Source organism: Erithacus rubecula (assembly GCF_903797595.1).
Source record: "Erithacus rubecula genome assembly, chromosome: 9".
Classification (NCBI taxonomy): domain Eukaryota; kingdom Metazoa; phylum Chordata; class Aves; order Passeriformes; family Muscicapidae; genus Erithacus; species Erithacus rubecula.
The window spans coordinates 1,775,641-1,790,012 of record NC_136660.1 but is presented as its reverse complement, the minus strand read 5'-3'; the positions used below and the strand labels follow the sequence as shown (position 1 = coordinate 1,790,012).

At 42.6% G+C, this 14,372-nt stretch overlaps 1 protein-coding gene and 1 long non-coding RNA gene across 3 annotated transcripts in view; one reads left to right on the top strand and one right to left on the bottom strand.

Moving 5' to 3' along the window:
- LOC306805146 overlaps positions 1–7,886 on the bottom strand; it is a 408,612-nt gene extending 400,726 nt beyond the window's left edge. Inside the window, exon 1 of the long non-coding RNA XR_013775126.1 lies at positions 7,847–7,886. This is a non-coding gene — a long non-coding RNA (uncharacterized lncRNA). The remainder of the gene's footprint in view (positions 1–7,846) is intronic.
- Positions 1–14,372, top strand: part of PRKG1 (protein kinase cGMP-dependent 1) — a 338,166-nt gene that overhangs the window by 206,384 nt on the left and 117,410 nt on the right. For both annotated transcript variants that reach the window (XM_079312518.1, XM_079312517.1), the window contains exon 4: positions 5,131–5,236. In XM_079312518.1, the coding sequence (XP_079168644.1) occupies positions 5,131–5,236 (106 nt within the window). The remainder of the gene's footprint in view (positions 1–5,130; positions 5,237–14,372) is intronic.

The following is a 14,372-nucleotide window of genomic DNA, read 5'->3' as shown; positions in this document are numbered from 1 at the left end:
TAGCAGGGGTTGTAGTACAAGTGGTTTGAAATTCCAAGGAAAATACCTGATGTAATTGAACACTTCCATAATTAATCCCTGCCACCACTTCTCATTAAGGCTGAGGAGATCTGAGGCTGCAGAAGAGGATGGAGAGATTCAGGGGAGACAGCACAGATTGGGAAAGATGTTAGAGAAAAACAAATGCCAGGGAAACATCAGGGGCCTTCAGCTGATCAGATCTCCCAGGGTGAGGTTATTCCTGAATAATTCATCAGGAGTTTTCTGTGACATGTTGGGACAGGAGGCTGGATTAGTCCAAGAAAAATCCTAGGATCCTACGCAGTACCTGCTCCAGCTGATTGTGCTTAGCCCTGGCTGACAGATGTTGTCAGAGCTGTTTAATACTGTTAAAATCAATAGTTTCAGATGCTTTTTAATACTCTATTTAATTTATATTTGTATCTAATACTCCAGATGGTTTTGTTCAAGAGCAGAGTTTGGTAATAACAATTTCCCTCCGCTTCTTTCTTTGGTCTTATCTTCTCCAGCTCCTAAGCAAACCTTGCACACTTCCTTGGAATCTTGGGGTTCCTGGAGCTAATTGGAGTGAAAGCAAAGCTCCCTGGAGGTCTCACATCATTCCTGCTTCCTTTCTTCCTCACAAAACCTGCATTTATTGTTTGTCACCTCTGAGACCAGGGATTGAACAGCAGCCCAAACATTCCAGACATGGGACCTTGGACACTGCCAGGGACCCAGGGGCACCCACAGCTGCTCTGGGCACCCTGTGCCAGGGCCTGCCCACCCTCTGTGCTGGTTTGAAGGACAGGTGTCTGCCAATAAAGGCAGGAGCTTCTCTTTGAAATGGAGAATGTAAAACCCCCCCTCCTCTAAAATATTATTATAATTTTGAAATTAAGGGGCTCTCAGGCAAAGATATGGGAATAGGAATAACAGTTCTTTACTAGGAAAATTAAAATAAAAATACAGTATTACAAAGAACAATCCCAACACTGACAGAGTCAGAATCCAAGCTGACACCCTGTCAGTCAGTCAGGGTGTTGGCAGCAGTCCCATTCAATGGTGGCTGCATCCTCCTGCAGTAGCAGATGTGGTTCAGCTGGAGCAGTGCTCCTGGAGAAGGTGCAGTTTTCCCCTGAAGGTCCAGGGATGATGTGGAAAGGTCTGGATTTCCTCTGGAATCCAGTGGAAAGATGGATAACTTGCTGTCCAAAATCTCAGTTTTTATCTAGGTGGGAAAGGCTTGGCTCCTCCCCTGGGTGGAGCATCTCCCAGTGGGATGATGTAATTTTATCAGTCATGCAGTGGGACTCAATGTCCCAGCAGCAGATGATATCTCCTGGAGGGAGGATGGGCTGTGGAAAAGATAAAGATGATTGCCCCAGCTGGTTTAAAGATGGCCCATTATCAGAGGATATGTGCCAGGAGATCAGGGTCACTGCCCCACCCACTTCAACAGATGGGATAGAATACACATTGCTGACCACATCAACCCAACACACCCTCCCAGGGAAGAATTCCTTCCCAATATCCCATCTCACCCACCCTCTGGCAGTGGGAGGTTTTCTCTGTCTCTGTGGCCAAATTAAAATGACTCCTTCCCTAGTGACAGAACCTCCCTGGGGAATAATGGGAAAGGACTTACTGGAAAGTGGGATATCAGGATGGAGTCATCCTTTGCTGTTGTTATAAACCTGGAACAGAAACATCTGAGAATAAAGGAATTTGTTCCTGCTCCAGCTGTTGCATGCATCCTCTCCATCACTCCATGCTATGTTCTGGAGCCTGCTGGAGCCTCCCTCATGATTCCCAGAGTGTTTGGTGGGATAAAGCAATTCCATGTGCTCTTCCTGTTTAGTTAAATGTGCTTTTATCTTCATTTCATACCTTAAACAGGAGAGACCAGAAACACCTGGAAATGGTTGTGTTTTCCCCTGTGCTAATTTCCACAATATTCCCTGAAAAACCCAACCCAAGTGAGAGGACAGTTAAGTAGGAGTGGAAATTTGATATTTTGTCTGCCCAAAAAAGCCCTGAGGACACAAAGTTGTGGTTGTTTCATTGCCTGAGGCAGATAAACAATTTTTGGGATAAAATAGCCCAAAAGTCAAAGTGAGCTGATGATTTCCAGATGGGGGTGCAAGGGAATAATAATTTTTAGGTCTGGTAACGCTGCCAGCAGCACTTGGGCTGAGGATGATTCACCTGGTGATTGTTGAAGAAACTTGGGAAGGCTTCAGTGGGCACATAAAAACTTAAAGAATTCAGGGCCATGTAAATATTGCATTTCATTTTGGAAATAATGCCTCTGGTCGCTACTCTGATTTCAAGGATTTTTTAATATTCAGGACTCTCCCACCTATTTAACATAAAATATATTGTATTAAATAACATCCACAGTATTTAGGTTGCTCTTCTGTAAATATTCTTCTGTAAATAAACTTTGCATTTCCCCCCTTATTCCACTGCCTTTGCTTGTGAGAAAGGGATAAAGGAGCTGATGATTTTCAGCCACTGGATGCACAAGACGATAATGAAGCAAAACAGACCAAACTTGGTCTTTTGGCCTGCTGGGGATGTGATGGAAGTATTGAAAAGAAAGAGAATTAAGGCCTGGAGATGTTCAATAATGAATAATTCCTGTTATTTAGAGATTTGGGGTTGTTCAGCTTGGAGAAGGCTCTTGACATATCCCAAGCTTTGGGCTGGGCTCTACCCCTCTGTTCACCTCTTTAAATTGGGACATATTTTCATGGGTTCCCAGTGAAATAAATATAAAGAAAAGTTTGGAAATAGTTCTCTTTGGAAAAGAAGTTTGAAATTGTTTGTTGAGTTTTTTAATTTGCTTTAATCAGGCATGCTGATGGAGAGAGGGGTTTGATTCCTTTGCTGAAATCATTAATTTAGATAATTTCAGTCAGCTTCAATCAGAAATTAGGGCTTAACCATGGAAAGCATTTCAAATTTAAACTTTAATGATAACATCTCCAGCCCCATCCAAATCTGACCCAGGAAATCAGGATACTTTTGTCTCAGCTCTTCCCTGTTTCTCCAGCAGCATTTTCTCTGTCTTCAGCCCATTGAACAACAGAAATCTGTCATAAATCATCATAATTCCATCAATCTGTTGTTTCAATATGCAATTCAAATATTCTGCAGTGCCTTCACCTGGGGAGCTCCTACAACTGCAGCCATATAGACATTGCAGGTTTGGGCCTCCCTGTCTAAACTCCTGGTGGTTTTGGAGGAGCAGTGATTTTATTGTGTGCTGTTTCAAAGATCAAACAGAGCCCCAGCTATGGCATTTTGCTGGGAAAAAGTGTAAAAGAGGCAATAAACTTTAATTGCAGCATCACTGCAGCAGAGCAGCTCTGATTGCAGGATGATGCTTTAAATTATTGAGTAAGGAAACTCCTGTTGCAGACACATCTGCTTCCATCATTTTGTTTCTCATATTCCTTTCTGGTTGTGCCTCCTGCAGTCAGGGAATGGGATATTTTATATTTTACTTCCAGCATCCAGCACAGGCTCTGTGGAAAGGAATGGGCCAGGAAATCTCTGTCTGTATCTGTTCTAATTCCCAGTGGATGTTGAATTTGCAGGACACATCTCAAAGATATATTTTTCATCTCAGGGCACTCCTAAATTGACAACTTTGAAGTCTTTAAGAGCATCAAATCCCACTGAATTCCTCCTGTTTTTTCAGTACTGACAGAGGGTTTCAGCACAACAGGAGATGCTGCTCATGCTGATTACAAGGGTCCTACTGACATTTAAATCTCTACCCTGATTAGCCTTTAGTAAAGCAGCTGTTTGTCATTAAGGCAGGAGAAATGAGAATATAAGGTGTGATTAGTGGTTTAATTAACACAGAAGTGCATTGTCTGCACTTCACTGAGTTCCTGGGCTGTGTTGGACCTTGGGGGGCCTGATATATGAATTTATTAAAAAATATAGGGTATAATAGTGTGTTATGGCTGTAAAATGGAAGAGTAACTCTCAATTCCTCACAGGGGGATCGGGCTCTGCTCCAGAGTGTCACTTTGATAACAAAGCTAAAAATGCTTCTCTAAGAGAAGTTTCTCTGTTGAAAACTAGAAGAAGCTTTAAAGGCTCTTCTGCTGTGCAATTCAAGAGTTTGAGTTTGCCCTTTGAAGGTTTTCCATCTTGCAAATGCAGTTAGGTATAAAAACTCATTAAGGAGGAGGTTTAGGAACTGAAGGACCAGCAAATCAAAGCATTCATTTCATGGATCTTATCAGTGAGAGTATTTGTAAATATTTTTCTAAAAGTCTCTTTGCTTCATGCTGTTTCCTGCAATCAAGTGGGGGTATAAGGATGGAATTTATTGCATTTACTCTGTGGAAAAAAAAGAAATTAATATGAGTGTAGAGATCTTGGGAATAATTTTAATCAAACTGTTTCTCTAAGGAGAAGCCCTATTATAAACTGTATATATTCAAGCATTTATGCAAATGTCCAAGGCACAGCTGAAATGAAAACTGGACCTTTCAGGTTTCTACTCTCTACTTTATGCACTGGTTTTCCAATGTTTTTACAATGGAATTTTGCCTCTAAAGAATAGGATGTGATGTTTGGTGAGTAACTCAGAAGTCTTGGAATTCAGCAGAGACAGGAAAAGTAATGTTGGAAAAGAATGGCTCAAACCCCCCCAGCTGGGAGGTGTTTCATTATCAGGGTGCAACAGGGCTTGGGTCTGGAAATTTCCTTGAGGTCAAGGAGGAATTTGGAGCAGGATGAAACCTCAATGGATTTTGCTGGATAACACACGAAAAATGTCCCAAAATCACTCAGGTTGTGATGAACTGACCCCAAACCCTCTCTCACCTTTAGCCTTCCTTGATTTCTGCTCCTCTCAGCTGCTTTCAGGTCATCTTTCCAAAACCCCACAGGCAGCACCTAAAGCAGGATTTTCCCAATCCTTTCAGATGCTCCCAATCCTTTTCATGCTTCCCTGTGCAGTGGCTGATCTTCCTGGTTTCCAGTGCTCCCCATTCCCCTGCTTTCTCACCAATGACATCGTTTTTCCTCTGCAGTTCACAACAGGAATCTGGACATTTTTTTTTGCTAATCACATTTTCCCCTTGTCTTGTTTTTTTTTTCCAGCTCTCGTAAATGTGAAACTTTGGGCTATTGATCGGCAATGTTTTCAAACAATAATGATGAGGACTGGCCTCATCAAGCATACTGAGTATATGGAATTTTTGAAAAGGTATGGCACTTGTTTATTTATCCAAAAATCCCATGAAACTGCCGTCCTCTCTTGCCTTTTTTTTTTTTTTTTTTTTTTTTTTTGTGAGTGCTGTGTTTGATTTATTTCCTTCTCATCTCTTCTGGTTTTAATGATGATGATTATTCTGATGATTTTTCTTTGCTGTTTGCCCATCCTCCTGAGAGGAGAGGGAGCTTTGCTGTGGGGGAGTTTCATTCCTGTTGTGAGTTATTCATTGGCAAAGAGTTCCAGAACCAAGGGGTGAGAGACAAGCTTTCATGTGAGTCATGCAAAGTGTGTCAGAAAAGACACATTTTTATAAAAAACACCCTTTCAAGGGAAAAATCTGGGGTTTAAACTTGTTCAGGTCCATCTGGGGCATGTGCTTGTGGAAGTAAAATGGAAGTTTTTAGGAAAGCAGAGCTTTAGGTTGCTGCAAAATGCAGGTTGGATGAGTAACATAAACATGAAAACAAATTTTTATAAAAACAGATTTTCCCAAAGGTTGCTTCAATTCCTTCAGAGATTTAAGCCTTGGAGAAGATCAATAATTAATAATCCTGGTTATAATGCTGTTATTAATAAAATATTAGTTTATACAGGTAGATATTATTTAAAATGTGTATTATATGCCATGTATAATATATATATATATATGTATAATATAACATTTACATGATTTATAGGATCTTTTATATTTGAAACCCCTCTAAGATCATGTAGTCCATCTATTCCAGCATTAACAAACCCAGGAATGAGTGTGGGACCAGCTCTGGGTGGGAGCTGCCAGAGCAGGGCCCATGCTCACATTAAGCTTTTAAGCTCTGAGCTTTAATAGAGATTTTCCAGAAGATTGTCAAGATTAATTTGGATTCACGTCCTGCAGAGCCTGCCCAACTTAAATTTTAAAGCAAATAATGTGAGGAGGAAACCAAGGAGTGTTTCCTCACTCTGTGGCTGTGCTGCTTGAATACAGCTTGTGGTTCATTAGAAAGGCCTAAAGCAAACAAATAAATATATTTTTTTTTAAATACTGTTTGAATTTAGAAAATAATTTCTTCCCCTTGGACCACCTGTAGGAAGGTCCTTAAAAAATGTTACTTCCCATTGGATCTTCCACTTGGGCTCTGGGCATCTTCAGCTGTCTCAAGCTCAGTTTAAATCCCATATGGAACATTAAATGCTTGTTTTTAGATCCCATTTGCTACACTAAATGCTCATTTTAAAATCCCATTTGCTACATTAAAAGCTCATTTTTAGAGATGCTGTCCTTCAAAATGTTTCTAAGGAAAACAAGGATAAATCCCAAAAAGAAGGAGCTTGTCAATTGTTGACTTTATTCTTTGCTTTTGGGGGGTTTGGGGCTTTTTTTTCCCCATTCCTGTATTAATACATGAATGTAAATGCTCTTGTTAAGAAATAAATGGAATAAAAAATAAAGGTTTGAATGGTGGCTGCCCACAGAAAAGTCAGTGGGGTTGGATTTTCTCCTGCTGATATTGATCTAAAAAGTCCCTCTGTTATTGTGCCATTATCCCAATAACAGAATTATGATTCTCTCCAAAAATGTGTGAGCAAAGCACAGCAGAAATTAAACTTTTGGGGGTGAAATAAGGCTGTTCATTTAGGTGTTGGTGGTTTTTTTTTTGTTTTGTTTTTTAAATTCTCATTTATCCTGCTGAAAATAAATGCTGCTGGATTTGCAGGGCTCCCTGGGAATATCACCCCAGTGATGTTGTGGGTTTGTCAGGGTTTTTTCCAGCAGGAACATCCTGCAGCTGCTCCTTAGGGCCACCCTTGGGTGCCAATCCTCTTCTGGAGCAAGCAGCAAGTGAATATTCTCTTTCTCCTGCTTTTTGTGTGCAACTGAATGTATTTGCCCTTAGCAAGTGCAGTGAGGTCACAGCTGTGTTAAATGCTGCTGTACCTCTCACTGCAATATTCATTGTTCCAGGCTTACAGTGATTTCTCTCTCAAGCCAGCCCTAAAAATAATTCCATTCAATTAACATCAGAATACTTCCATTAAGGAAACAACTATTTGTTAAATAAATTTGTCCAGGGAATAAAAGTTGGGGGGGAAACCTTGTGTTGTGGTGCACAGGCAGGCACTGGAGCAGAACTGAAAGGATGCTCCATGGGATCAAACTGTCCATTCCTTCTGCCCTTTAGCAGGGAAAATTGTCTTTCTTGTCTTGTGGAGAAGGCCAGGCTCAGGTTTTTCTTGAAATGCTTTTTGTGATGAATTTTTTTTTATAGCCACAGTTTAGTCTAACTCCTTGTGAATGCTGGTAATGGGTAGGAGGGGGCTGGAGCAGGTACTGGGCAGTAATAGAGGTTTAATGATGACCACACACATTTTAAAGGGAAATCCTTACTGAAGCAATGCACCAGAGGAAAAAAGGAAGAGGAAGGGAAAAGGAGGCAGATGAGTTCAGGTACCTGTTGATTCAGATCATGATAGCAGGAGAGGATTAATTCCCAGGCTTCTGGTGTGGACTGGGTTTGGAATGTTGGTTAAGACACATTGGAATAAGTCCATGTATATAATTTTAATGTTGCTGATTCATAGAACTAAAGAATGGGTTGGGTTGGAAGGGAACACCAGCACATCCCAGGGGCAGGGACACCTTCCACTGTCCCAGGCTACTGCAAGCCCCATCCAGCCTGGCCTGGGACACTACCAGGGATCCAGGGGCAGCCACAGCTGCTCTGGGCACCCTCACAGGGAGAAATTCCTTCCTCACATTCAAAGTTCTCCCTCTTTGCACAGAACTGTTCCTTGGCACAGTGGAGGGACAGTCCCAGTGTGACTCCATGGGATGAGCTGTATTGTCACATTCTGCAGGATCTGCAGTTTGACACCAAATCATTTACCCCACAGGCAGTCACAGGCAGTGACTTTGCTCCCGAACTGCATCCATGGGGTCTCAGGCCAGGTGGGCACAACTCCCTGACAGGAGGGGACAGCCGGTGGGGGGGGGGGGGGGGCGGGGCTGGGACAGGACAAGGGGAAATGACCTCAAGCTGTGCCAGGGGAAGCTCAGCTTGGACATTGGGAGGAATTTGTGCATGGAAAGGGTGCTCAGGCCTTGGCAGGGGCTGCCCAGGGAGGTTTGGAGTGCCCATCCCTGGAGGTGTCCAAGGAAGGGCTGGAGGTGGCACTCAGTGCTCTGGGCTGGGGACAAGGTGGGCATGGAGATGATTACGGGACCAGAGGGTGCAGCACTGGCTGCCCTGGGGATTAAGACCTGGACCCCTGAGGATTTTGCAGTGTTTAGTTGCTTTTCCAGTCTTTATGGTTTTGCTCTTTTGGGGTTTTCTTGTTTTGTTTTTGTTTTAAATTTTCTTTAATTCACCTCAGTGTTTACTTGCTGAAGTAAGCTCTAGTTTTCTGGCAGATTGCTGTGCTCTGTGAGATGATGTCCCTGCATTTCCAAAGAGAATGAAACCACAAATGTCCTTTTTCCCCCTTTTTTACTCTGTCAGTGAGGAAAAACACCCTCAGAGACACACTTGTGATCTCCAGAGGCACAAGGCCTGGTTTTGGGTTTAAGTTGCTGCCTTCTACTTTTAGATTATTCTATTGGAGTGGTTCTATTGAGAATTTGAAAAGATGATGCCAGGAATGAAATCCTGGACTTTTTCTTCTGTTTTTTATCCTTGAAAAATAATGATCTTTATTTTAACTTGTTATTTATTTTCAAATCCTGGTTTTTTGCTTTTTTTGTTTTGAGGATGAGTGCTGCCTTTTTTGTTTCTTTTTTTTGTTGTTGTTTTTTTGCAATCAATTGCTCATTCTTCCTGCAATGAGAATCTCATTTTGCTTTTCAACACCTGCAGTGTGGGATCTCAGGTACAGATGGATCAACAGGGTGGAATCACTGGTAAACCAAGAGTTCCATGGTTTTCTTCTGATGCAAACAGGATCCAATCCTGTCAACAGTGGTACTTCAGAGCCTTCAGGGCTGGTTCTGTCCCACATCCTGCCTGTTCAGGGACAGAAAACTCCTCTTGCCAGGAATTTTCCATCAAGTCAAGCCAAATCCTGGCTGGTGGCCCAGGAGGACAGTGGAATTCTGAGCTCCAGGCTGTGACAGGACTTCAGATTGTGCTTTCTGCAGCTCTTCACAGCTCAGTGCAGAGCATTAGGCACAACTGGAGATTTATTGAGGTGTTAGGGTTTGTTTGAAGTCACTCATCCTTCCCAAATGATCATTTGGGATTGAAGTACTGATGGCTCTGCATAGCAAGAGGATTGTTTTGTGTTACTTACTGAAATCTAGAGAAAAGTGGAGTGATGGGAAGGACTGGAGTGAAAGACTGGGGCTTTTTACTGCCAGTATTAAAGTAGATGCAATTATTAAATATTCTAATCACGTTATAGAGTGACTTGAAATGCAGGGCTCTGAAAGGTGGTGTCATCTCCAAGTCAGGATCTGCAGCTACACCCTGCATGGCTTCCCTGAGGTTTCCCTCAGAAGGGAAAGGAGGTAGCCCAAAACAGTGGGACAAGACTTGTTTGTGTTATTTTGCTGATTTTGGTGAGAATCTCTGGAGCTGTGACCTATCAGCTCTAGAAAATGCTCAGGGCAGTTGTTCAAACCCCTTGCTGAGGCAGAGGAGACAGGAACAGCTGTGTTTAGTATTTAAGTATTAAAAATTACGACTTGTGGGGAATTGTAAAGGATGAGATCTGGAGGTGGAATACAACTGGCTTAACCTCTTAATTTATAAACCAATCCTGGAACTGTTGGAAAATATCAAGTGGTTTGATGTTATCCCTGTCCCTCTCCATTATGGTCACAGATGTCCCCAGATAATTGTGCTCCCCTCATGCCCCACACACAACATCCCTCAGGGTCTCACCAGGTTGCCTGAAGAGTTTAAGAGCCTTCAGCTCCTTCTCAGTGATCAATACTGGATTATAAATCATTCATCAATGCTTTGGAAATCAAGGTGAGAGTATAAGCACAAATTTAGGATTTATTGCACCAGACTCACTCAGCTTCAGCAAGGGATGCTGACCTTTAGCAAGATAACATGATTTGGAGATCCAGATTTGTTCCTTATCCTTCTTTTTGAAGTTTCCCCATACCCATTAAACTCACCTTCCTCTGGGCTCCAGAGGTGTTTTGGGAGCCCTTGGACACTGTGCAGCCATTTGATAATCATAGATATTTCAGAGCTGGTCCTCGTGCCTGACACTTCTCATAAAAAGGCATTTATTCCCCTATCCAGCCTGTTATCATCCTATTCTTGTGTCTGTCCTCATGCTCAGATAACAAATAGATCCCTCCCAAAGCAGCTCATGGTCTCCTCAGCGGAGAAGGATTTGAGCAGGGCCAGGAGTCTGCTTGGAAATATTTTATTTTTTGATCAGCCCAAGTAAAGAACTCTTCATGCAGAGGCAGAAATGCAGCTGGAGGCTTCCAAATTTCTGTTTTCTTTTGCCTGGCTCATAATCACATTGGCTCCTGTGTGATAAGAGGATTATTGTTTTTATCATTAGGATTATTTTTCAAATGAGGGAGGAACCTGAGCATTTCTTGACAGGTTAGAGGCTAAAGTTGAGCTTCTCTCTCATGTTTTTTTTCATCTCTTCTAAGAAGAAATGCCTGAATTTCACTGCAACATCCTGGATTGCATCTTATTAGCCGTGGGAGTCCATGGAAGAGAAGTGCTCCTGTGGGAATTCTGGGTCTGCCAGGGTCAGAGATGACTTTGGGTGGTGTTTGCTGGGATTTCTTCTCCTTACAAAACTGTTCAATGCCTTGGGTTTATAATGGAAAACCAGCTGAGGTCTCCAGTATAATATTTTAGAGAATCCTAAATTAAACTGGGCTAAAATGTCTTAAAATCCATTGAATGTTAGGTAGAGAAAATAATGGAAAAAGGGCCTTTTTCTGCACAGCTGATGGAAAAGTTTGAGCCAAGCCTAATTACAAGGAGGATGTCTCAGGCTTTGTGTTTGAAAGCTCTGTCTCCACACTGCCCTTGGAGCCTAATAAAAACTCTGGAGTCTGCCTGCAAATCCACAATGCCAAGCAAAGCCTTCTGGAGGAGCCTTATTTTGCTGGAAAATGCAGCTTTGGGGCTGAATACATCATTGACAGACTGTTTCAGAAGTGAAAAAATGAAAAATCTCTGGGTACTGGGTTCCTGACAGGATGAAGAGGCTCTGAGGAAGAGGGCAGAGCAGTGGGTGGTGTTGGTTTGGGGTCACTCTTGCCTGCAGCACTTGGAAGCTGAGGATGGATGCATGGATGATGAAATGGGCTGAAATTTGGCAGGGCTGGCAGGCCTGGAGTGGGGTAATTAATGTCCTTGGTGTTTAATTGGTACTGGGGAAAGGCAGAGGGTGGCAGAGTTGATGTGGGGCAGATGTCCCTTCTAGCTGATCCCTGAACTCCTGCCCATGATGACACCATTCCCAAAGTCTCCAAGCCTTGGGTTTGGAGATAGAAAATCTCAGATCCCAACAGGAATTGCAGTATCCACAAATGCTTAGTAGTTAACTTGGAATCCTCCTATTTTCATGAAGGGTTAATTGAAGTTTCAATTTGCTGTGAATCTCTTTAGGATTCCCCAAGTGGATTTTTGGTGCAGAGACCCAGCATTTTGCACATCCAGAACTTCAGCCTTGCTGAGAACAGCCTCTGCCACTGGTGCTTTCTCCTCTCACCAATTCCCAGAGAGTTCAGTAATGTAGGGGGCTAAAAACAACCTTTGAGTTCTGTCAGAAAGGGGGATTTAGAAACACAGCTCTGAAATTAATTCCCTGGCCTGAAACATGAGTGGAAGTTCAATTGCCATGGCTAGGGAAGAGGGGTAAACTTGGGAAAACTGGAGTTGTGCCCACAGAGTAATGGAGTGCTTGGGTGATGCCAATTTTTAAAAGAAATAAGTGACTGTGGGCAAGAGGAATATCAGCAACTCCTTCAGTGGCCATGGCCACCTTCCTGTCACAGGCTCAGTAAAAACACCATGGCAAATGCCAGGGAAGGGTCTAATTGGTGGTAATTGTCTGGAAATCAGAAAAGTCCAGTGCAGACTTGATGCTGTCACTTAAATCCACTTAGATTAGGAAGAGGTGGGCTTTTCTCCCTGCTGGAAAAGGCTGGGAATTCTGGAGAGCAGCACAGTGAATAACCCAACCCAGCAGTGTGGTTTGTAATCCAATATTCATATCCAAGGCTGCAGCCTTCATTCCATCTTTCCTTAAGGATGCTTGACAGTTATCCCATTGCCCAGCTAACCCAGCTGTGGGTGAGCAGCAAACTAATGGAAAAATGGAAATTGATGCACCACTTGGCCCTGAAATTTTTTAATTTTTTTATTATGACAAAGCGTCATGAAAAATGCATTTCAATAAGAACAAAAATTTCATTAGGAATCTGATGAGCTGTCACTTTAGTTAACTCTTAGCAAACACAGAGCCCTTGAGATGTGTGTTGGGATGAGGATGGTGTGATCCTGGTGTACTGACTGGAATCCTCAGGCAAAACCAAAATAGCACAGTCTGCCTCTGAGGAGCTTTGAAATAAAGGGAATTATTGCTTCCCCTGCAGAGGGAGTGTTAAATGCATAAATTCATCCAGACCCTTTTGACAAAGGGTTTTTAATGTTTGTCAGTGATCTGGGTGAAACAGTTGCTGTGTGCAGCCAAATCATGCCCCATATACCAACAAAAAAAAAAGCCCCAAATCAAGATGAAAAATAGGGACAACCTTTGGATCCACCTTGTAGCAGCACAAGACTCTGGAGCACATCTGCCCTGTGAAGTGTGTGAGAGTCTGAAGGCCAAACTAAGTAAAGATCTGGGCACAATTCCAAACTAAAAGCTCATTAACTCCAGCCCTGTGTTGGCTTGACCTCTGGGATGTGCGTGAGGACACCTCTGGATGCTCCTTGGCAGGGAATTTGGAGCTAATTCTGGCCTTGACATTACAGAATGATGCTGCTGGAGACAAAGCCCTGGCACAGGAAAAGCTGCTGCTTCACTGTTTGGGTGCAATGAGAAGTGTGATGGAAATACTGCTGCAGTATTTCCTAACATTCACAGGATAACAGGAATGATTCATGAGGAAATTGGATTTATCCCGTATTTAGGTTGTTTTTAGGTTGGATCTCTGCAGAATCTGCAGGCTGGAGGTTGTATAAATGTGGGATTAATGCAGTGAGTTGGTTTCTATACAATTTATATCCTGTGTGTTGCTGTCTTGAAATGATTTGTTTCACATGCCTGCAGCTTGGTGAGTTCATCAATGGCTAATCTGGCAGGTAAAGCAAGAAATTTGGCTTAAACAAAAATTTTAGATTATTCCTAAGCTGGTTTAGGGAACCTTTCCTCTTTCTTTGCTCAGAGTGGCAGGTTCTTTCCTGGTTTTTTCCTGGAGAAAACCTCACAACCATCTGTAATTACTGGTGGAGCAAAGGGAAGGTGTCAGATAATTCCTTATTGACTTTTTTTCCCTCTCAGAGTTTAATTATCAGTGCTTTCAGTTATTTGCTCTCTTTTAATTTCACTGGGGTTATCTCTATGTGGTGTCAGAGTTGCACCCAGCTGGATGAGAGAAGTGAGGATGTGGTGGATGTGGTTTTAGAGGACAGTGGATGATGGTGGCTCCTCCTGCTTCTCCTCCTCCCTGACCAGCTGCTGGGGTGGCTTTTGTATCCCTCTGTGATTTACACAACATTCCACTTGTCCTCTGTAATTTGGGACAAGGTGAGCAGTAAGTGAAAGTGATGGGGTTTATTCTCCTCCTTAAACAACCCAGGGCATGAAATTGGACTTGGATTTTAAAAGGCAAAAAAACCCCAGTTTGCAGTTTGTTCTGGCATGAACCAGCAGCCTTTACCAGAAGAAACTCCATGGGGAATGTCACAAAGATGGGATTTACATCTGTTTCATCCAAAAGCTGTAATTTCCAAACCCAAACTAACCCATATCTTAATTAAAACTCATCAGGAGTTGCTCAGGAAAGCCAGAAATATTTGTTTCGGTATTTGTTACAACAGTGATGCAGTTTTGGCCATTCCAAAACTACTCTTGGGTGCTCTCACAGTTTGCCAGGTGGATTTGTTTGGAGGATGTATAAATTGGGTAAATTCCTGTCTCTGTGCTTGAAGATTAG